General features: G+C 44.8%; 1 protein-coding gene across 29 annotated transcripts in view; it reads left to right on the plus strand.

Annotated features, from left to right (window-relative positions):
* RNF41 (ring finger protein 41) overlaps positions 1 to 12,705 on the plus strand; it is a 33,759-nt gene extending 21,054 nt beyond the window's left edge. For 13 of the 29 annotated variants that reach the window (XM_078336403.1, XM_078336393.1, XM_078336407.1 and 10 more), the window contains 5 exons: positions 2,335 to 2,447; positions 7,837 to 8,108; positions 8,920 to 9,055; positions 9,461 to 9,564; positions 10,408 to 12,705. In XM_078336403.1, coding sequence (XP_078192529.1) covers positions 2,358 to 2,447; positions 7,837 to 8,108; positions 8,920 to 9,055; positions 9,461 to 9,564; positions 10,408 to 10,759 — 954 coding nt within the window. In that variant the 5' untranslated portion in view covers positions 2,335 to 2,357 and the 3' untranslated portion in view covers positions 10,760 to 12,705. Of the gene's footprint in view, positions 1 to 1,886; positions 1,993 to 2,334; positions 2,448 to 7,836; positions 8,109 to 8,919; positions 9,056 to 9,460; positions 9,565 to 10,407 lie in introns of all 29 variants that reach the window. The other 16 variants (XM_078336399.1, XM_078336409.1, XM_078336404.1 and 13 more) reach the window with 2 other exon arrangements.
* The last annotated feature ends 10,000 nt before the right edge of the window (positions 12,706 to 22,705 follow it).

Raw genomic sequence — 22,705 nt, forward strand, 5'->3', positions numbered from 1 at the left:
GCCAAGGTGGGCAGATCACTTGAGCTCAGGAGTTCCACACCAGCCTGGGCTATGTAGCAAGAGACCTGTCACTACCAAAAAAAGTCAGGTGTGGTGGTGCATGCCTGTAGTCCCAGCTACTTGGGAGTCTGAGATGGGAAGATCGCTTGAACCAGGAAGACAAGGCTTCAGTGAGCTGTCATGGCACTCCAGCATGAGTGAAAGAATGAGACTGTGTCTCAAACAAAAAAAAAAAAAAGAGGGCCGGGCACGGTGGCTCACGCCTATAATCCCAGCACTTTGGGAGGCCGAGGTGGGTGGATCACGAGGTCAAGAGATTGAGACCATCCTGGTCAACATGGTGAAACCCCGTCTCTACTAAAAATACAAAAAATTAGCTGGGCATGGTGGTGCATGCCTGTAATCCCAGCTACTCAGGAGGCTGAGGCAGGAGAATTGCCTGAATCCAGGAGGCGGAGGTTGTGGTGAGCCGAGATCACGCCATTGCACTCCAGCCTGGGTAACAAGAGCGAAACTCCATCTCAAAAAAAAAAAAAAGATTAAACACACCAAACGTTTCATTTTTTTTTTTTTTTTCGGGGGATGGAGTTTTGCTCTGTCACCCAGCAACCTCTGCCTCCTGGGTTCAAGTAATTCTGCCTCAGCCCATAGAGTAGCTGGGACTACAGGAGTGCACCACCATGCCAAACTAATTTTTCTATTTTTAGTACAGATCAAGACCATGTTGGCCAAGATGGTCTTGATCTCTTGACCTCGTGATCTGCTCACCTTGGCCTTCCATGGTGCTGGGATTACAGGTGTGAGCCACCGTGCCTGGCCTATTATACTTATTTTATCTATTAAAAAGTAACTTTAGCTTAGGAAGGCTGTGTTGCCTGCCCCAAGTTACACAGCTAATGAGTAGTAGAACTGGGAATGTGAACCCAATTGGTTTTGACTTAATTCAGTGCTATACATTAGCTTGCACTAAAGACCTATCAAGACCTCTCTGCACCTCACGTTTTAAAATTGGGCAGTTTTTTTTTTAATGGGGAGATGCAGCCTTCAGATTAAACTGAAGATGCATTCCAAAATTGGACAGTTTGATCTTAAATTCCTGAAAACTGTCTGATTGACTCAGCTCATCTTTTCTAGGACATCACAGATTGATGCCTGGTCTGTGGACTGGCTGCCCTTCTATCAAGTGCCCATCTTTGACCCAGTTAGCTCACCAGTTGCCGTGTTGCCCAGGCCAGTCTCGGATGCACACAGTGGGGCTTTCACTAATTGTTTACTGACCTCTTTGGGTTTGACCTTTGGGAGTCCAAAGAAGGGGCACGGCCTGATCGCTGCTGTTTGAATCCTTGCTCTTTCGAACCTTTTATTCTTTATCCCCATCACCACCACCTAAGTTCAGACTCTCACCATCTCTCTTTTGCTTAGATGTTCTTCCAGACTCCAGTTTCTCCCCAGTTAATATAGTGATTCTAAAATAGAACTATTATCACATTCTTTTTAATTCCTTCAGTGGCTCTTTCGTAGCCTTCAGAATAAAGTCCAAACTCCTCACAGAAGACTTTTCACAGCCTGACCCTTGCTTGCCTCTCCAGCCTTGTCTTTTGACAGGTCCTCCCTCCCACCCCTAAGGTCAGCCTTTTCCTGAACCACTTGAAATTCTCTGAACCTATCTAATGCCCTGCTCCCTTAGCTCACTCTTGCCCTACAGGACACATTTCTGGTGACAACCAGTCCTGGAAAACTTGTCAAAACCACCCTCTGCTTTCAACCAGGTTTAGGTATTCATGTCTCTTGGGTCTACTCTGAGTATTTATCACTTTATATTTTAAATGTGTGCTTATATAATGTCTTTTCCCCATTGGAATTAAATTTCTCTCTCTTTTTTTAAGATGGATTCTCACTCTGTCACCCAGTCTGGAGTGCTGTGGCACAATCTTGGCACACTGCAACCTCTACCTCCCAGGTTCAAGTGATTCTTGTACCTCACCCTTCCAGGTAGCTGGGATTACAGATGTGTGCTACCACGCCCAGCTAATTTTTTTATTTTTAGTAGAGATGGGTTTTCATCATGTTGGCCAGGCTGGTCTTGAACTCCTGACCTCAGGTGATATGCCCACCTTGCCCTCCCAAAGTGCTGGGATTACAGGCGTGAGCCACTGTGCCGGGCCTTAGAATTAAATTTCTTGAGTCATCTTCAACCCAGCCAAATGACTGCCACATAGTAGACTCCCAATAAATATTTGTTGGATAAATAATGGATCTTGGCAATGAGTTTATGTTTGTCACATATTTGTAGGCTTCTTCTGAACTGGCCTCTTTTTCCTGTTGACCTTTCAGGACCTGGGTTTCAGTGATGAGACATGGGGTATGATGTAACCCGTTTCCAGGGGGATGTTGATGAAGATCTTATCTGTCCTATATGCAGTGGAGTCTTGGAGGAGCCTGTACAGGTGAGTTGGTCTGATGGCAGGTTTGGTGGGGCAAGAGGTAGCAGTGGAACTAGTAAAAAATATTCATGGGTTGTAGGACCCATGGGGAAGTCACTGTATTCTTCCCTCCACCCCCACCCAATAAAGGTTTAGGTCAGAGGAGTAATGGTGGCTACAAGAATAAGGCCTTCCATAATCAATCTAGAGATGATACCACAGAGATCCGTTGGTTCAGATTTTTTTCTGAGGTCACTCTGAAAGTTTTCTCCTGTAAAATGGTCAGCTGCTTGTTTCTGTCTTGTGATAATAGCTCAGTAGCTTCCTTTCCGCTGCAGGATCTCTTACTAGGTTCCATCTTCCTGTCCACGATTGAACTTCTGGACTCTCCTAATAAGTTCTCTCTGCATTTTTATGATATAGTGCTTCAGGTAATCAGCCAGTCTCCCTGCAGGCCTCTTCTACCTACCTACCATCTAACAAATAGGAAGTGGGGAACTGTATGTACTGACCTATTTTCTTCCTGGGATCTACTGAAAAGACCAGCTTTTGATGCAGCCATGCACTCTGCATTTTGATGTGAAAGCTGCTACCTGTAATAGGTCATTTCTCTGCCACCCTTGCCAGACCAGAGTCACTTGTATCATCCTGGGGCAAGTATGAGCAGAAGCTCACAGTTACCAGGCAAGTACAATTAGTGAGGTATCCTTAGCAGTTGTATTCATGGGACAGCATCCTCCAGGATCCTTATTGCCCTCATTCTGTAAATACCAGTTAATCCTCTCTCACTCCTGGCTATCTAGAGATTATCACATTTTCCAAACCAGGACAATAGGCAATGAGGTCTCATGGCCCTTCCCTAGTTCACTGCTTACCTAACTCCCAGGGGCTCCCCTTGAGCCTTTGAGTTTTATTTTTTCTCCCAGTACTCCAAAAGGAGTACAGATGCTTGAACTGAATAAAATTCAGACTGCATTCCAGTGGCAGCCAGCTCTGGACCTGTCTTCTTTCTAGGCCTTTGCAGCCTGCTGCCATTAGAGGCATATCGGGTAAGTGTGGAGCACGTCATCCAGTAGTAGTGTCAAGAGGTCACAGGGTGTGTCAGGCTCCCTCCTTGCCCTGGCAGGGTCTTGTCTGTTTTCTGGCACTATCATTTGAGCCAAGTCACTTATGGAAAGGTGAGTCGTAGTTGGTGACAGTCTAGTCAGAAGCCACCCATCTACCTCTGGGGTTTAGCTTCTGAGGAGTAGAGCAGGCAACCCTCATGATGCCAGGTTCACAGACACATTTTCACGGTTAGAAAGCTCCTGCTAGGGATGCTGATTTCCCCGTGTCATGTATATTTATTTTTTTTTGAATAAGTGAAAAATGAACATACTTCAGAAATCGAAATAGTATAAAAAGGTATACAGTGAGAATTCTCACTTCTGTCATTATTACTGTCCACCTAATTCCCCCATAGATGACTATTTTTATTAATTAAGTGTGCCTTAATACACACTTTTTTCAGTGTGTTTTAAGGCAGATACAAGCAAATATGAATACATATGGCTACATATATATATGTATGTGTGTATACCAGTGTATATATGAATATATCTGTTTTTTCACACCTGCTTTTCTTTCTTACACAAAAGGTAGCACATTCTGTATGCATATGCAGGGGTGGAAGGTTTAGCTAAGATGGTTATGAAAAAGTTGACAGGCCAGGCAGGTGGCTCACACTCATAATCCTAGCACTTTGGGAAGCTGAGGCAGGTGGGGTCAGGAGTTTGAGACCAGCCTGGCTAACATAGTGAAACCCCATCTCTACTAAAAATACAAAAAAGAAAATTAGCTGGGCATGGTGGTCTGCACCTGTAATCCCAGCTATTTAGGAGGCTGAGGTAGGGGAATCGATTGAACTCAGGAGGCAGAGGTTGCAGTGACGTAAGATCGCACCACTGCACTCCAGCCTGAGCAACAAGGGTGAAAATCCATCTAAAAAAAAAAATGGGAAACTACTGTAAAGTTTTTTGTTTTGTTTTGTTTTTTGTTTTGAGACAGTCTTGCTCTGTCGCCCAGGCTGGAGTACAGTGGTGTGATCTTGGCTCACTGCAACCTCTCTGCCTCCCAGGTTCAAGTGAGGCAGAGAGGTTGTGCCTCAGCCTCCCAAGTAGCTGGGATGACAGGTGTGTGCCACCATACCCAGCTAATTTCTGTATTTTTAGTAGAGACAGGGTTTTACCATGTTTGCCAGTCTGGTCTCGAACTCCTGACCTCAAGTGATCTGACTGCCTCACCTTCCCAAAGTGCTGGGATTACAGGCATCAGCCACTGCACCCAGCCTCACTGTAAAGTTTTTTCTTTTCTTTTTTTTTTTTTGTCTTTGTCTCAGGGTCTGCTTTCAGAAGATACTCTAAAGTTTTTTTTTTTTTTTTTGAGACGGAGTTTCCCTCTTGTTACCCAGGCTGGCGTGCAATGGTGCGATCTTGGCTTACCGCAACCTCTGCCTCCTGGGTTCAGGCAATTCTTCTGCCTCAGCCTCCTGAGTAGCTGGGATTACAGGTGTGAGCCCCCGCGCCTGGCCCAATACTCTAAAGTTTTAACCAGGGGAGTGGTATGGTGTGGTTTGATTTTTTTTTTTTTTACTGAGTCCAGTTTGGCCATAGAGACCCCCCCCACCCAAGTGGCACTGAAGGCATTAAGAAGCAGACACCCAGATAGAACAGCAAAGTGGGACTGACAGAGGGGCCAGCAGCCTTCCAAGTTGAGAGCCTCAGGGGCTGACAGCATTCTGGGCTGAAGGCCTCGAGCAGACTCTGACCCACATATGTATTCTCTCTCTGAACAGGTGATAATTACTAACAAACAGGTATTCTGTGTTTTCTCATAGAACCAAGAGAAACCAGGTAGGCAGCTGGTGCCTGCTTACCACCGATCACAGATAAACTAAAACGTATTCTCCGCGAGGGAGCCAGGGAGGGGGTGGGGTGGCAGGGTCACATATCCTGTACTTAAAGAATTGTTTTAAAACTCCTATGTGATATACATATATTGTCTTGCTGCTTGAGAATGCCCCAAGTAGTTTTCCACATATTGAGGCCGGGGTTAGGTTTTCTTTGCCGCTGTTCTTAGCAAACAATATATTTTATCATACACTCAGCATTTCTCAACTTTTTTTTTTTTTTGAGCCAGAGTCTCACTCTGTCACCCAGGTTGGAGTGCAGGGGCACCATCTCAGCTCACTGCAACCGCCACCTCCCAAGTTCAAGCAATTCTTCTGCCTCAGCCTCCCAAGTAACTGGGACTACAGGCGCATGCCACCATGCCTGGCTAATTTTTTGTATTTTAGTAGAGACAGGGTTTCACTGTGTTGCGCAGGCTGGTCGCGAACTCCTGAGCTCAGGCAGTTTGCCTGCCTGGGCCTCCCAAAGTGCTGGGATTACAGACGTGAGCCACCACACCTGGCTGGTGTGGTTTGCATTTTTAAGTCATCACTCTAGCTGCTAAATGTAGAATGGATTTTTTTTTTTTTGAGACGGAGTTTCACTCTTGTTACCCAGGCTGGAGTGCAATGGTGCGATCTCAGCTCACCGCAACCTCCGCCTCCTGGGTTCAGGCAATTGTCCTGCCTCAGCCTCCTGAGTAGCTGGGATTACAGGCACACACCACCACGCCCAGCTAATTTTTTGTATTTTTAGTAGAGACGGGGTTTCACCATGTTGACCCAGGATGGTCTCGTGATATCCACCCGCCTCAGCCTCCCAAAGTGCTGGGATTACAGGTGTGCGCCACCGCGCCCGGCCCAGAATGCATTATTAAGGGACAATGTAGAAGTAGGGAAAACAGTTAGAAAACATTTAGTAATTCAGGTGAGAGATGATAGCAGCTTCAACTGAGTTAGTGGCAGTAGAGATAGAAAAAAGTAGAGAAATTAAGGGTTTCTTTGGAGATATGGTATATAATACTTTGAAAAGAATCAGGTATATCTTTGAAAAATAAAAATCAGGCTGGGCACATTGGCTAACACCTGTGAGCGCTTGGGAGGCTGAGGTGGGTGGATTGCTTGAGACCAGCCTGGCCAAGATGGAAAAACCCCAATTCTACAAAAAAAATACAAAAATTAGCCAGGTGTGGTGACATGTGCCTGTGTTTTCCAGCTATTTGGTGGATGAGGCTAGACTTGAGGCTTGGAGGTCAAGGATGTGGAGAGCCAAGATGATGCCCTTATACTCCAGTCTGGGTGACAGAAAAACAAAAACAACTCCAGCCCTGTTTAGGAAACAAGATGTGGCTATTGGGCCTCAGGGCAACACCTCAGGTCATCCCTCATAAAATACGAACTTGAGCCCTCACAGAGAGGTGTCTTAACCTCTCAACAGGAGGGCTTTTTTGTTATTGTTGTAGCTTTTTTTCTTGTTTTGAGACGGTGTCTCACTCTATTGCCCAGGCTGGAGTACAGTTTTGGCTCACTACAGCCTCTGCCTCCTCTCAAGTAATTCTCTCACCTCAGTCTCCCGAGTAGCCCGGATTACAGGCACATAACCACCACGACTAGCTAATTTTTGTATTTTTAGTAGAGACAGGGTTTTGCCATGTTGGCCAGGCTGGTCTCGAACTCCTTGCCTCAAGTGATCTGCCTGCTTCGGCCTCCCAAAGTGCTGGATTACAGGTGTGAGCCACTGCAACTGGCCTTATTTAGCTTTCTTACATGAATTTTTGCCAGTAAAATGTCCCCCTCCTCTAAATCTGTAATCTGAATTATCCTTTAAGACCCATATCAAATTCTGTCCTCTCTGTAAATACCTGCTATGATTGAGCTGGCCTGAAAAGACCTTACCCTCCTCTGGACTTTTTTGGCAATTACTGTTTATGCAATCCAGATGGCAATTAATAATTGGCTGCCTTGTGTCATCTGTCCTATTGTCTGGGAAGATCATTTATATCTCTTATTGTTATATAACTTTTTACTTGTTTGTCTTATTTCACAACTCATTTTTAATCTTGAGCACAGGGAACATATATATATACATTTTGAAACAGGTTCTGGCTGTCACTCAGGCTGGAGTGCAGTAGTGCAATCCTGGCTCACTGCAACCTCCGCCTCCCATGCTCAAGTCATCCAGTGTCCTGGGTATCTGGAACTATAGGTTTGTGCCATCATGCCCAGCTAATTTTTGTAATTTTTGTAGAGACAGGGTTTTCTCATATTGCCCAGGCCAGTCTCAAACTCCTGAGCTCAAGCAGTGTGCCTGCCTTAGCCTCCCCTACAATGCCTTGCCCATAGAGGATCTATTCTTTGCTGTGACCCAAGGGACCTCTTGTCGCAGAAGCTGCACAATGGCTTGATTGGCTTTGTAGAGTTATCATATCCAGGCTCTTAGTTTCTGCTAATTACCTTGTGCCCCTTTTGCCTTGTTCTTCCTTCTAGGCACCTCATTGTGAGCATGCTTTCTGCAACGCCTGCATCACCCAGTGGTTTTCTCAGCAACAGACGTGTCCAGTGGACCGTAGTGTTGTGACGGTCGCCCATCTGCGCCCAGTACCTCGGATCATGCGGAACATGTTATCAAAGCTGCAGATTGCCTGTGACAACGCTGTGTTTGGCTGTAGTGCTGTTGTCCGTCTTGACAACCTCATGTCTCACCTCAGTGACTGTGAGCACAACCCGAAGCGGCCTGTGACCTGTGAACAGGGCTGTGGGTGAGATTCCTTCCCTTCTTTTACCCCACATGGATAAGGGCCATCTCATTTATGCCCTTGTCTCTGGATGCCCTCCCCACTAGCTGAGGTCTCTTAATGCATGTTGGCAAGGGGTATTCCTAACCTCCTTGGCCTCCTGCCAGTCACACCTGTAATCCCAGATGTGATTACCTGATGTGATTACAGATGTGAATGAGACTCTGTTCCCCCCAGCTAAATAGTAAAAAGAGGTCCGGTACTAGGGCTTACACCTATAATCTCAGCACTTTGGGAGGCTGAGGCGGGCAGATCACCTGAGGTCAGGAGTTTGAGAGCAACCTGGCTAACATGTGGAAACCCGGTTTCTACTAAAAATACAAAGAATAAACCAGGTGTGGTGGCACGTGCCTGTAATCCCAGCTACTCAGGAGGCTGAAACAGGAGACTCACTTGAACCCGGGGGGCAGAGGTTTTAGTGAGCCGAGATTGCACCATTACCCTCCAGCCTGGACAACAAGAGCAAAACTCTGTCTCAAAAAAAAAAAAAAAAAAAGGAAAAAGAAAATACTAAATAAAATAAATTTTAAAAAATAGATAAAACACTGTGTCTTGATTGGGGAAAGAAATTTAAGGAAAATAGACAGCAAAGGGGCAAGCTGGAAGGTTGGAAGAAGAAAGTGAAGGTAATAAACAAGAGGGAGGCCTGAAATGAATGTCAGAAATTTTGGGTAGGACAAAATCTACTTAGCAGTTTTCTGCCATAGAATAGGCCATTTTCATACATGTCCCATTGATCACCACTATTCTGCTCTTTCCCCACCCTGGTCTGCAGCCTGGAGATGCCCAAAGATGAGCTGCCAAACCATAACTGCATTAAGCACCTGCGCTCAGTGGTACAGCAGCAGCAGACACGCATCGCAGAGCTGGAGAAGACATCAGCTGAACACAAACACCAGCTGGCAGAGCAGGTAGGCCCTGAGACACGGGGGAGAATATAGCCCTCATATGCAGACAACTGCCTACCCGTGGGTAATAAAAACCAATTGTGAACACACAGACCTGTGTTTACACTTGTGAGCCTGGATGAGTGGATATTCTGCCTATGGCTTAGCATGGAATCAGATTGGAGCTGTCCTTGACTTCCTTTCATAGCATTCATTCACCTAATAGTTACCAGATGCCTTCTCTGTGAAGGCACATTTGTAAGTACTAAGGAGACAGCTGTGAGTGAGACAGTCCTATCCCTGTCTTCCTGAAGCTTACAAACTGGTTGTTCTTTGGATCTCTTAGTTGCCCTCATTCTCAGATAAACTTTTGTCTTTTTTCTGTTTTCTGCCTTAACCATTATTCCTGGTTTTTCTTCCCCACAACAGAAGCGAGACATCCAGCTGCTAAAGGCATACATGCGTGCAATCCGCAGTGTCAACCCCAACCTTCAGAACCTGGAGGAGACAATTGAATACAACGAGATCCTAGAGTGAGTGTCGCTCAGGACGTGGAGTGATTCCACGTCTTGACAACAAGGCCTGAAAGGAGGAAGAGCAGGGGAGTGGCAGAAGGAGGGTCTTAGGGGAGCTGGGCTGGGGTCACTGCTTCTCAGATGCTCGTATTAAGGACAGGGGCAGAGGAGAAGAGGATAACCCTTAGCTCCACCACAGGATATCTTATGCATTTGGGTGGATGGAAGGGAAAGCCTGCCCAAGGACGCACTTTGTCCAGAATCAGGTGAGTACCCATGTACGAATCCCTGTATTAAAGGCTGTGGAGTGCTAGGAGAGCCAAAAAGAAATAGAAGATATCGTCCCTGTCTTCAGGTAGCTTACAACCCAGAGAAGAGGAGGCAGAGTGCAAGTCCAGGAAAGTGATCTCTAAAATGCAACAAAGACAAGCGAAGTATACAAGCGAAGTCTAAGATCTCTTTCAGTTCTGGAGTCCTATACAGTTCATAGACACTGTAAGTGTGAATCAATATATATAGGGCAACTAGTGCTGAGTGGGACATAGTATAAGGAATAATTGTTTTATTCATTAAACATAGAGCACTAATTATGTGTTAAGTGCTATCTGTGCTAAATATTTGGATTTCAAAGAAAAGTAACGGGGACAGAGTGCAGACTTGTGGAATTTAATCTGGTGAGTAACATGTGGTGACTCAGTTGGGACTAGCTGGGGAAAGATTTGGGGTTTCTGAACCAATGATATAAGGAAAGAAGAATAGGTAAGCTGAGTGCAAAGTGGGTGGTTATTTCTATTAGCAGAAAAAGCCAATACAGGGAAAAGAGATGAGCTGAAATGACCAACTTTAATCACCTCCACACAGGTGGGTGAACTCCCTTCAGCCAGCAAGAGTGACCCGCTGGGGAGGGATGATCTCGACTCCTGATGCTGTGCTCCAGGCTGTAATCAAGCGCTCCCTGGTGGAGAGTGGCTGTCCTGCTTCTATTGTCAACGAGCTGATTGAAAATGCCCACGAGCGTAGCTGGCCCCAGGGTCTGGCCACACTAGAGACTAGACAGATGAACCGACGCTACTATGAGAACTACGTGGCCAAGCGCATCCCTGGCAAGCAGGCTGTTGTCGTGATGGCCTGTGAGAACCAGCATATGGGTGATGACATGGTGCAAGAGCCAGGCCTTGTCATGATATTTGCGCATGGCGTGGAAGAAATATAGAACTCGACTGGCTATCAGGAAGAGATGGAAATCAGAGAATCCCATCACTCCAGCAGCTGGGACCTGAGTCCTCCCCTCTATCCTTAATACTGTGGCTTATACCTGAGCCACACATCTCCCTGCTCTTCTGGCACTGAAGGGCTCTGGGGTACTTTGCTCAGCCTTTCAGGTGGGAAACCCAGATTTCCTCCCCTTGCCATATTCCCCTAAAATGTCTATAAATTATCAGTCTGGGTGGGAAAGCCCCCACTTCCATCCATTTTCCTGCTTAGGGTCCCTGGTTCCAGATATTTTCAGAAAGCACAAAGAGATTCATTTTCCCTGGAGGATCAGGGCAGAGTGAGGAATCTCTAATTGTCCGTCTCCTCCAAAACCAGGGAACCAGAGCAGGCAGGCCTATTGACTCTAAGTAGCAGACATCCTGAAGAAATGGTAAGGGTGGAGCCAAACCTCTAGAAATATGTAATGAGGCCAGTAATTGGCCATCACTGATGACCCTTAGGGAAAGACTGGACCTCTGTGCCAAGCAGTATCCTTGTTCAGCCCACCTTAAAGGTGCCGGCTCCCATTGGGTCTACCAGTATGCAGGCTGGGATACTGAACATTTCTAGATGAGCTCTTCTTTCCTACAAGTTTTCATAATTAGAGAATGCCAGGGTTTAGGGTAGGGGTTAGTCTGTTGGGGTTGACGTGTGCAGCAAGAAGCTATGTCTAGCTTTTGCTAAAATGTGGTCGGCACTGCCTCTTGTGGCATGAGCCGTAATTGTTCATAGACCCCTCTCTAGCCCTGTGACTAGAGTTAGTTATTTTGATAATTTCCTTTTGCCATTGTTTATATTTCATAAACCCTATCTACTGCCCACTTTCTTTTTTTAAGCATGGCCTAATCATGGCAATCCCAGCCACATTGTTGGCAATTTAATTTATTTACTTCCTTTTTTTGTTTTTTAAGAAAGGAAAAAAGAAAAAAAAAATCAAACTTAAAGCTTTTCTTTTGATGTTCCTATTGGGATTCTGGATGGGGTGGGACAGGGATGGGGGTGTGTTTTATATTTTTCCTTTTCAGCACAACCTTTGGCTTTAATATAGGAAGAGCCAAGGAAGTCCTCGGCTGAACTTACAATATCTGCCCCAAACCTCTGTATCCGCAATTGAAATGAGGAGCTTCCTCTATTCCTATGAAAGATATGACAGTCCAGCATCTATGCCTGTGCCCTCTGGAAAAATTTCCTCCTAGCCCTTCTAGGACCTCATCATAAAACTCTGGGTTTAGAGTATTCATTTTGAAGGCAACACCCGCTTCCCTAAGTTTCCTTGGGGCTGTATAGCTGGGTTCTAAGCTTCACCGTGCAAATCAGATAGAAATTTTATCTTTGTCTCTAAGTACAGGCTGTGCTGTGCCTCACCCACACCCCCTTGGGGACTTCAGTTCCATTTCAGATTACCTAGGACATACCTTGATTCCTAGAGTGACTGGCAGAGTAAGAGAAGGGGAGGGATAGTAGGTGTGATTATTTTAATATGTGGGTGGGAATGTGGTTGGAGATAGAAAGCCTCCTCCCTACCATGTAACGGCTTCTTCTCAGAGTTTTATTCCAGGCTAGCTTGCTGCAGGTCTGGGTAGTTGGATCATGACTCCACCGGGACTGGGGTAGAGGGATACAGCTTGAGGGGAGTAGGGTTCCAGCTCCGGGACATTGTGCTCAGGAATTTGAAAACGCTGCTATACTTATTCTGGTTACTACATTTCTTCCAGTCCCCTTTCCCCTACCTGCCTTACCAAGGCTCATGCTTTCCAGTCCTTACCCTCTGATGGAGCCAGGAAGCTCAGTGAAAGGCTTCCCTACCCTTTGCACTAGTGTCTCTGCAGGTTGCTGGTTGTGTTGTATGTACTGTTCCATGGTGTTGACTGCACTAATAATAAACCTTTTACTCAACTCTCTAAATTTTAATTCAACATTACTCCCTTTTTTGTGAAGGTTTCCCCTCTGCTTTTTGCCTTTCTCTCACCTTAATTCCCCTTCTTCCTTACTTTGTTACCTACTCTTATCTTAGTGCTAACTTCTCTTTCAGGAGGATGTCTGTCTGGGAGTAGTGTGCACTTCGCAGTGGCTCTCCTGTGTGTGCCCTCCTACATTGTTTCCTCCTATCTCCTGTTCCGTAGCAGTCAAAGCTCTCTCTCTCATGATCTGAACTGTGTGCTTACCAGGGTCTGCCTTTATCCTAAATTCCATGTCTTTCCTGAGTGCTCCTGAGTTTTTGGGATACTTTCTATAGAAGATATGTATGTATCTTTTTCCTTTGTCCCGCAAGCAACTTTGCTTTAGAATCTGGAATTCCATTGCAGGCAGAGAAGCCTCCACCCCTCAATGTTTCCTAAGAAAGTAAATGTGAGGAGGGAAATGTACTTGCTGAGGTTTCTTAATTATTTACTTATAAAAATAGTCTTCAAAAATATTTGCTGCTACCTTTTCGGTGTGGTGGTACACGCCTGTGATCCCAGCTCCTCAGAAGGCTGAGGCACGAGAATCACTTGAACCTGGGAGGTGGAAGTTGCAGTGAGCCAAGATCATGCTACTGCACTCCAGCCTGGGTGCCAGAGCAAGACCCTGTATCAAAAAAAGAAAAAGAGGAAATCTCCCCATCCCTGGAAGTATGTTTAAATTTGTTGAGCATTTATCATGCATCTAATGTAAATCTAATAGTACTCTAGATACTTTAGTGGCTTAAAAAAAGAAGGCATTTCTATGCTCACTGAGCCTGTGCTTCTATGCACACAAGGTATGATTATAAAATACTGATAAGCATGTCACAGTATAGAGCATAAGAGCAATGTATTGTATCCTAGTGACATAGTGCTTTTTCCCCCTTAAACTTTAAAATTACTTTTAGAACTTGCTGCTCATTCTTGTGAATATTATGAATGGTGTCATATCTTCCTTTTAGGGTAGATTTGATTTTTAGAAACAAATATTCATTGAATGTCAGAGTGAAGATGAGGCTTATGTAGCAAAATAGTACCTACATATATAGAACTTAGTCCCTAATGGAGTGAATATATAATAAGAGATCGTAAATGTGCTAAGTGGATTTACTAGTAATATGTGAGCCAACCATGATAAAGCCACTGATTCTGATGGCTATCAGGAAAGGCTTTTCAGGAAGTGTTATTTGTTCTAGGTCAGTCAGCAAACTACAGGTTACAATCCCACCACCTGCTTTTGTAAAAATTTCATTGGAATACAGATATGCCCATTTGTTTATATATTGTCTGTGACTGCTTTCACATTAAAACAGCAGGGTTGAGTAGCTGCAACAAAGCCTAAAATACTTGGTCTTGTACAGAAAAAAATTTGCCAACCCATTCTAAACTTTTAAGGTCAGGAGAATTGGGGGAAGGAGGGAGTCAAAGAACACTGTGTCACTCAGGCTGGAGTGCAGTGGCACCATCAGAGCTCACTGTATAGCCTCAGACTCCTGGGCTCTAGTGATTTTACCACTTCAGCTTCTGAAGTAGCTGGGGCTACTGCACCTGGCATTGTCTTCATTTGTTTTAATACTATTAAAAATTTTTTTTCACCTCTCAATGACTTTGATACATTCTTTTTCTTTCTTTCTTTCTTTTTTTTTTTTTTTAAAGATACGGTCTGGCTCTGTAGCCTAGGCTGGAGTGCAGTGACACAATCTTGGCTCACTGCAACCTCCACCTCCTGGGCTGAAGCGATCCTCCTACCTTAGCCTCTTAGGTAGATAAGGTCACCACACACCACCATACCCAGCTAATTTTTTGTAGAGACAGGGTTTTGCCATGTTGCTGAGGCTGGTCTCAAAATTCTGAGCTCAAGCAATCTGCCTGCCTTGGCATCCCAAAGTGCTGGAATTACAGGTGTAAGCCACCACACCTAGCCTCATTGTCTTAATTTTTTACTTCAGTACATACATTGGAAAAATAAAACTATTTTTGACATTGCCTAAATAACAAGTGCTTAAAATTAACAATGTATAATGACTAATACAAACCCGTACTTTCATTTCCCTAATTGTCCTAAGTCTTTTTTTTTTTTCCGGATAGCAGAAGAAACTGGCAGCAAACCTTACTGTTCTGCAGCCACTGCATGTGATCCCCAGGCAAGCAGGGTCTCGAGTGGACCTCAGCAGTCCTACAATGGGGGGCCCTGATGTTAGAGTCTCTTTTTTTACACAGGATCTCACTCTGTCACCCAGGCTAGAGTGCAGTGGCACGATCACAGCTCACTGTAGCCTCAAGTAGCCCTCCCATCTCAGCCTCCCAAGCAGCTGGGACCATAGATGAGCACCATGATGCCTAGCTAATTTGTTTTTTATATATTTTGTAGAGACAGGATTTTACCATGTTGCCCAGGTTGGTCTCAAACTGCTGAACTCCAGTGATCTGCCCACCTTGGCCTCCTAAAGTGTTGGGATTACAAGTGTGAGCCACTGCACCTGGCTAAAAAGTCCTTTGGTAGCTAATTTTTGTCTAAAGCAGGGTCTAATCCAGTACCATGAGTTACATCAGATTATTTTTCTTTTACCCTCTTTATCTGGGTTCCTGAAACAACCTTTTTATTGTGTAACACTAATCTGTTGAAAAAATTGGGCCAGTTTTCTGGAGAATGGTCTTTTCAGCTTCATTGACTTTTTTTTTTTCTTTTTTCAGATAGAGTCTTGCTCTGTCCACCAGGCTGGAGTGCAGTGTCACGATGTCAGCTCACTGCAACCTCCACCTCCTGGGTTCAAGTGATTCTCCTGCCTTCTTAGCCTTCCAAATAGCTGGGACTACAGGCATGTGCCACCACGCCTAGCTAATTTTTGCATTTTTAGTAGAGACAGAGTTTCACTGTGTTGGCCAGGCTGGTCTTAAACTCTTGATTTCAAGTGATCCGCCCACCTTGGCCTCCCAAATTGTTGGGATTACAGGTGTGAGCCATTGTGCCCGGGCTAGCCCATTTATCTAAAATTCAGATAGGGTCTTGAGAGATTCAAGTTAAACAGTTCTGGGGATAGAAGACATCACAGGAGAGAGATGTTCTTCATTTGCTAACATTAGGAGATATGCCCTATTGCCCTACTGTTAGCCTGATCTCTTCATTGTACAGTGGTGTGATTGATTGATTTTAACTGGCTAGGTAACAAATACATGCCTTGAGAAAAGATGGCAGCTAGCAATACAGCTCTGGTTGGCTGGTCCTGAAATAAGAACAGGGACCCAGTATTGACAGATCTTCTGACTTTTCAAGAAACTGGACATATGAAGGTTTATGCTAATTTTCTTTTTCTTTGAGACGGAGTTTCACTCTTGCCACCCAGGCTGGAGTGCAATGGTGCCATCTTGGCTCACTGTAACCTCCGCTTCCCGGGTTCAAGCAGTTCTCCTGCCTCAGTCTCATGAATAGCTGGGATTACAGGCGCTTACCATCATGCCTCGCTAATTTTTGTATTTTTAGTAGAGACAGGGTTTCACCATGTTGGTCAGGCTGGTCTTGAACTGCTGACCTCATGTGATCTACCCACCTCGGCCTCTGAAAGTGCTGGGATTACAGGCGTGAGCCACTATGCACCATTATGTGCTAAATTTCACAACTTTTAAATGTTGGCTCAAATTAAAAAAAAAAAAAAGCTGTGGGCCAGGCACAGTGGCTCATGCCGTAATCATAGCACTTTGGGAGGCTGAGGCGGGAGAACCATATGAGCACAAGGGTTCAAGACCAGCCTACAAAACACAGTAAGACCTCATCTCTACAACAACAACAACAACAAAACTTTTTAAATTAGCTGAGTATGGTGGCATGTGCCTGTAGTCCCAGCTGCTTGGGAGGCTGAGGCGGGAGGATCCCTTGAGGGCAGGAGTTGGAGGATGCAAGCAGCTGTCATTGCACCACTGCCCTCCAGCCTGAGCGAGAGAGAGAAAGACCCCATCTCCTCTTTTTTGAGACAGGGTCCTGCTCAGTTACCCAGGTGGAGTGCAGTGGTGTGATCTTGGCTCACTGCCACCTCCCTGTCCTGAGACCTTATCTGATTAAAATGCTTGTGGGCAAAAAACAAAAAGGTCCACCAATTTGCACTTTCTTTTAAGTTGAGATCCCAGCATGGATAAAAACAAATAAGGGTGAAGGATATGTTGAAGAACACAGAGACTAATGCAATCTGGAGCATAGAGTTTATTGGAAGATAAATAATGAAATAACGGAATCTAAGACTAGAAATAATTTGGGGCCAGTTTTTGGAAGGTCTTGAATGCATGCTAGGAAATTTGGACTTTATTTTACTTTAAGTTTTTGAGAAGAGGAATGACTTCCAACCCATTATTCTGGAAAGAATGCAAGAAACTGAAATAGGGGGCCACGGTGGCTCCGGCCTGATGTCCTGGCGCTTGAGGAGGCAAGACCATGAGTTCAAGGCCAACCTGAGCAACGTTACAAGCTCTCATTGATTAACAACAACAACAAAAAAAAAAACAAAGAATGCCATAATGGGAAGAATGTAAGAAACTGGTGTCAGCAGTGTCAATGAAGCAGAGGACAAGGGTTTGAAATACTGCAGGAAAGAGAATGACATTTGGGAAGAAAAATTGACAGGTTTTAGTAACTGATTAGATTCAGCCAACATTTATGGTGTACCTGTCATGTGTTAAACATAATACCAAGCATTTGAGATATATAAATAATTGAGAAATAAGACTAAAGGGGCCAGTACCTCACGTCTGTAATCTCAACACTTTGGGGTCCAAGGTGGGATGACTGCTTGAGCCCAGGAGTTTGAGAACAGCCTGGACAACATAGTAAGACCCTGTCTCTACAGAAAAAAAAAAAAATTGGCATGGTGGCACATGCCTGTGGTCTCAGCTACTTGGAAGGCTTAGATGGGAGGATCACTTTTTTTTGGCGGGGGGAGATGGATGAGTCTTTCAATAGAAAAACACATGTGCAACAGTATCAACACATATCTGGCAATCGAGACACTGCTGAACTTCAGTTCTTCACCTGCGGGGGTGGCCTGTACATGATGGGAGGATCTCTTGAGCCAAGGAGATCGAGACTGCAGTGAGCTGTGTTTGTGCTGCTGTACTCTAGCCTGGGTGTCAGAGTGAGACCCTGTCTCAAAAAAAACAAAAAACAAAAAAACCAAGAACAGACTTTAAAGGAATTTGTAAGTGACACCCACTAGAACAACAAATAATGGGAAATACAGAATAGTATGTTGCTAATAGATATGGACTAAATACAATGGGACAATGGGAAGGAAAGGGGCCAACTATGTACCTGGTAGAATGTGGGAAGGAAGGGTTCATAAAGGAATCATCAGAGCTAAGTTCTGAACAGGACTGGACATTGGCAATAAGGAAACATAATGGCCAGATGATTTACTATGAGGCATTATTTCAGGCATTAAACATTAATTTAGTCATCCCAACAACTTTTAATAAAGAGGCACTATTGCTGAGTGTGGTAGTGCATGCCTGTAGTCCTAGCTACTTAGAAGGCTGAGGCAGGAGGATTGCTGGAGCCCAGAGGCTATGTTGAGTTATGACTGTGCCACAGCACTCCAGCCTGGGTCAACAGAATAAGACCCATCTCTTAAAAAAACAACACCATGGTGGGTCACGGTGGTTCACACCTGTAATCCCAGCACTTTGGGAGGCCAAGCCAGGTGGATCACCTGAAGTCAGGAGTCCGAGACTGGCCTGGCCAACATGGCAAACCCCGTCTCTACTAAATACAAAAAATCAGCTGGGTGTGGCAGCAGGTGCCTATAATCCCAGCTACTCAGGAGGCTGAGAAAGGAGAGAATCATGAACCCAGGAGGTGGAGGTTATAGTGAGCTAAGATCATGCTACTGCACTCCAGCCTGGCGACAGAGTGAGACTCCATCTCAAACAAAACAAAACAAAACAAAAATGGGCAAATAAGCAAAAATAAGTGACAGATAAAGATGGAGGTTTCCAGACTGCATGGATGAAAACATGGTATCATTAACCTAAATAGGGAGTAGAAAAGGATGAGCAGGTTTTGGGGAGGAAGTAATGAGTTCATCTGGGGAACACTGGGTTGGAAGTACTCCCACATAGATGTGTTTAACTAGGAAATGAAAACATGATCTGGAGCTTAAGAACAAGAAGCTAGGGCTAAAGATGTGGATGGAGTAGTTATCTGCCCAGAGGAGATCAAGAAATGCTAGGAATGCATGCGAACACTTAAGGGAAGAACAAGAAGAAGGCTAAGAATGGGACTTGAAGCATTCCAGATATAATCTGGAACAAAATCTGGCAAATAGCTGCATAATAAAGTTGGCCAATTTTTTAAAAGTAATTTTGAAGTAATGAATCACTTAAATGTGGCTCATAAACTAGCTGTGAAGGAGTTCCGGAAACGTTTTGTGCCATGAGAGCATTCCTGACACAAGTGTAGGATGAGGTCATTTCAGCCCAAGTCCTAGAACAATTTGCTTCACTGGATAAACTGCAGAGACCCAAGCCTCTTAAAATTTGGAACAAGTCATTGGGCACAGTGGTTCACAACTATAATCCCAGGACTTTGGGAGGCAAAGGTGGGTGGATCACCTGAGGTGAGGAGTTTGAGACCAGCCTGGCCAACATGATGAAACCCCATCTCTACTAAAAATACAAAAAATTAGCCAGTTGTGGTGGCCTGAGGCATGGAGACTGAGGCAGGAGAATCACTTGAACCTGAGAGGCAGAGGTTGCAGTGAGCTGCTGTCACACCACTGCACTCCAGCCTGGGCAGCAAGAATGAAACTCCATCTTAAAAAATTCTGGAACAACTCAACAACTTGGAAGAGGATAATACTAAGTTCTTGCTGGGTGCAGTGGTTTGTGCCTAAAATCCCAGCACTTTGGGACGCCAAGGTGGGTGGACTGCTTGAGCCCAGATGTTCAAGACCAGCCTGGGCAATTTGCTGAGACTGTGTCTCTACCGAAAATTTAAAAATTCATTGGGTGTGGTGGTGTATGCCTGTAGTCCCCAGCTACTGGGGAGGCTGAGGTGGGAGGATCTCATGAGCCCAGGAGATGGAGGTCACAGTGAGCCAAGATAGTGCCACCACACTACAGATTTGAGACTCTATCTCAAATCTTATATATAGTTCTTCCCCAACTTTAGCTTTAACAAATGTTAGTTATGGCTGGGTATGGTGGCTCATGCCTATAATCCCAGCACTTTGGGAGGCTGAGTCAGGCGGATCATGAGGTCAAGAGATCGAGACCATCCTGGCCAACATGGTAAAACCCCATCTCTACTAAAAATACAAATTAGCTGGGTGTGGTGTGGGCGCCTATAGTCCCAGCTCCTCGGAAGGCTGAGGCAGGAGAATCACTTGAACCTGAGAAGTGGAGTTTGCAGTGAGCCGAGATCGTGCCACTGCACTCCAACCTGGTAACAGAATGAGACTCCATCTAAAAAAAAATGTTTTTTAATGACATAAAAGTAATTTTAAGGCCAGGCCTGGTGGCTCAGCCTGTAATCCCAGCACTTTGGGAAGCCAAGGTGAGATCACCTGAGGTCAGGAGTTCGTGACCAGCCTGGCAACATGGTGAAACCCCATCTCTACTACTATACAAAAATAAGCCGGGTGTGGTGGTATGTGCCTGTAATCCTAGCCACCCGGGAGGCAGAGGTTACAGTGGGCAGAGATCACACCACTGCACTCCAGCCTGGGCAAGAGAGCAAGACACCATCTCAAAAAAAATGTAATAATGATTTTAAGATCTGAGAATTTATTGCTGAAAAGATCATTATAAAGTGAGATTACCTAGTCAGTAAAGAGAAGGAACTTCATGAGGGATGGGAGGAGCTGGGCTGTCACATGGAGATGATCAGCCAGATTAGATGGAAAGTATCTTAGTTGAAATATGTAAGGGCAAGAAAAATGGCAAATTTAGGCAGGGTATGTTTCCAACCTTTATTTTTTTTGAGATGGAGTTTCTGTCACCAAGGCTTGAGTGCAGTAGCGCGATCTCAGCTCACTCCAACCTCCGCCTCCCATGTTCAAGTGGTTCTCCTGCCTCAGCCTCCTGAGTAGCTGGGATTATAGGCACACGCCACCATGCCCAGCTTCTTCTTTTTTTGTGTGTGTACTTTTAGTAGAAACAGGGTTTCACCATGTTGGTCAGGCTGGTCTCAAACTCCCCGTCTCGTGATCTGTCTGCCCTGGCCTCCCAAAGTGTTGGGATTACAGGCGTGAGCCACTGCGCCCAGCCTTCGGCAGTATGTTGATAATAGGATCTTCTGTTTGATTAGATGGGGAATTGAGGTTTCTGGAATAATGTGATGAAAGCAGTGTAATTGCACTAATGTAGGGTGGATTTCAATGTGGTGAAACTGGGGCACCTTGAAGGCCATAGTAACAGGCATGAATTAAGATGATGGAGGAAGCAAATGATGAATCAGTGATGAGCATGGGAGAAAACAAAATTTCAGGTAATTAATTCTTAAAGCTGGAAATGAAGGAATTGAGTGAGTCGTGGTATCAACAAAAATGGGAAAAGTTCAGGACGATGATTCTGGGAGAGAAAGAGAAGTACTGTTTGAATATTAGGTGTCACTAGGTCAGCTGTGCAGACATGTAGGCAGCTGGAGATAAAGGATCATGGTTTAGCTGAGGACATACCTGGAAAGGTGGCTCTGCGATTTTGTCTTGAGAGAAGAATGAAGCTTTGTTGAAATTCCATAGGAGGGGGAAAAAAGCAAATGAGGCAGAGAAACAGTGTACTGAGAAGGAGAAAAACAGTAAGTGTTTCTGAAGGCCAGTAAGAAATCAGTGGTTTCAAACATACAAAGGATGGAGATTGAGAAGAGATTATTAAATTTGTCCGGTGGTTTCTTAATGTCTAAAAAACTTCAGGAGGCTGGGCGTGGTGGCTCATGCCTGTAATCACAGCACTTTGGGAGGCTGAGGCAGGTGGATCACTTGAGATCAGGAGTTTGAAACCAGCTTGGCCAACATGGCGAAATGCCATCTCTACTAAAAATAAAAAAAAAAAAAATTGCTGGGCATAGTGGCAGGCACCTGTAATCCCAGCTACTCAGGAGGCTGAGGCAGGAGAACTGCTTGAACCCAGGAGGTGGAAGTTGCAGTGAGCCAAGCGAGCCACTGCACTCCAGCCTGGGGGACAGAGCAAAACTCTATCTCAAAAAAGAAAAAAATATATTTAAAAAAAAAACAACACTTCAGGAGTCAGAAACCAGATGACAGGGTATCTGATGGTATGGAACTGGAGGAAGAAAGGTACACATTTTATTAAAAAAATAAAAGGAAGTAGAAAACAATGTGGAGATTTGAAAATATCAAATGAAGGTAGGGTTTTGTTTGTTCTGAATTCATGAAGGATTGATCCAGTGGAGTAGAAAAATGTGAAGGTGTTATAGAAGGATATTTATGGAAGGTTCCTTACCAGATTTAAATGAGTGGGACTACAGGCCTAACTGGAGAAGGTTACTTCAGGGAAAATATGCAAGGCCGCGTACTGTAGCAGGAGCTAAAGAATGCAAGTGGGTGTTATGTGAATATGTAAAGAACGGTGGGAGAGAGGGGGCCAGATCATGCAAGGTAAAATAACAGACAGGATTTGTTGGAGTAGAAGAGGAAGAGTGAAGGAATTGGGGAGTTGGGGTGGGTATATGGGGATGGTAGAAATTTAAAATGATCTATTGTATATGAAGGTTCGAAGCTTTGGTTGGACTCTCACCCACAAAAGTTACAAGAGAAGCATTTGAGAGTAAAAGGGATGATCTTCAAGTAGCAAACTACCTCTGCCATACTTCCCTTCTTGGTCCAGATCCTCCATTTTGTAAAAAATGGAGCCTTCTTCCCTTCACAGCATGGTCGTTGGTTGCCCTCTGCTGGTCAATTCTGGTCTTGCTCTGCAGTCATGTAAATATGAGAGCCTGTGCAAATTGGGATTTGGTAGGA

The sequence above is a fragment of the Callithrix jacchus genome, chromosome 9 (genome assembly GCF_049354715.1).
Source record: "Callithrix jacchus isolate 240 chromosome 9, calJac240_pri, whole genome shotgun sequence".
In the NCBI taxonomy this organism is placed as follows: Eukaryota; Metazoa; Chordata; class Mammalia; order Primates; family Cebidae; genus Callithrix; species Callithrix jacchus.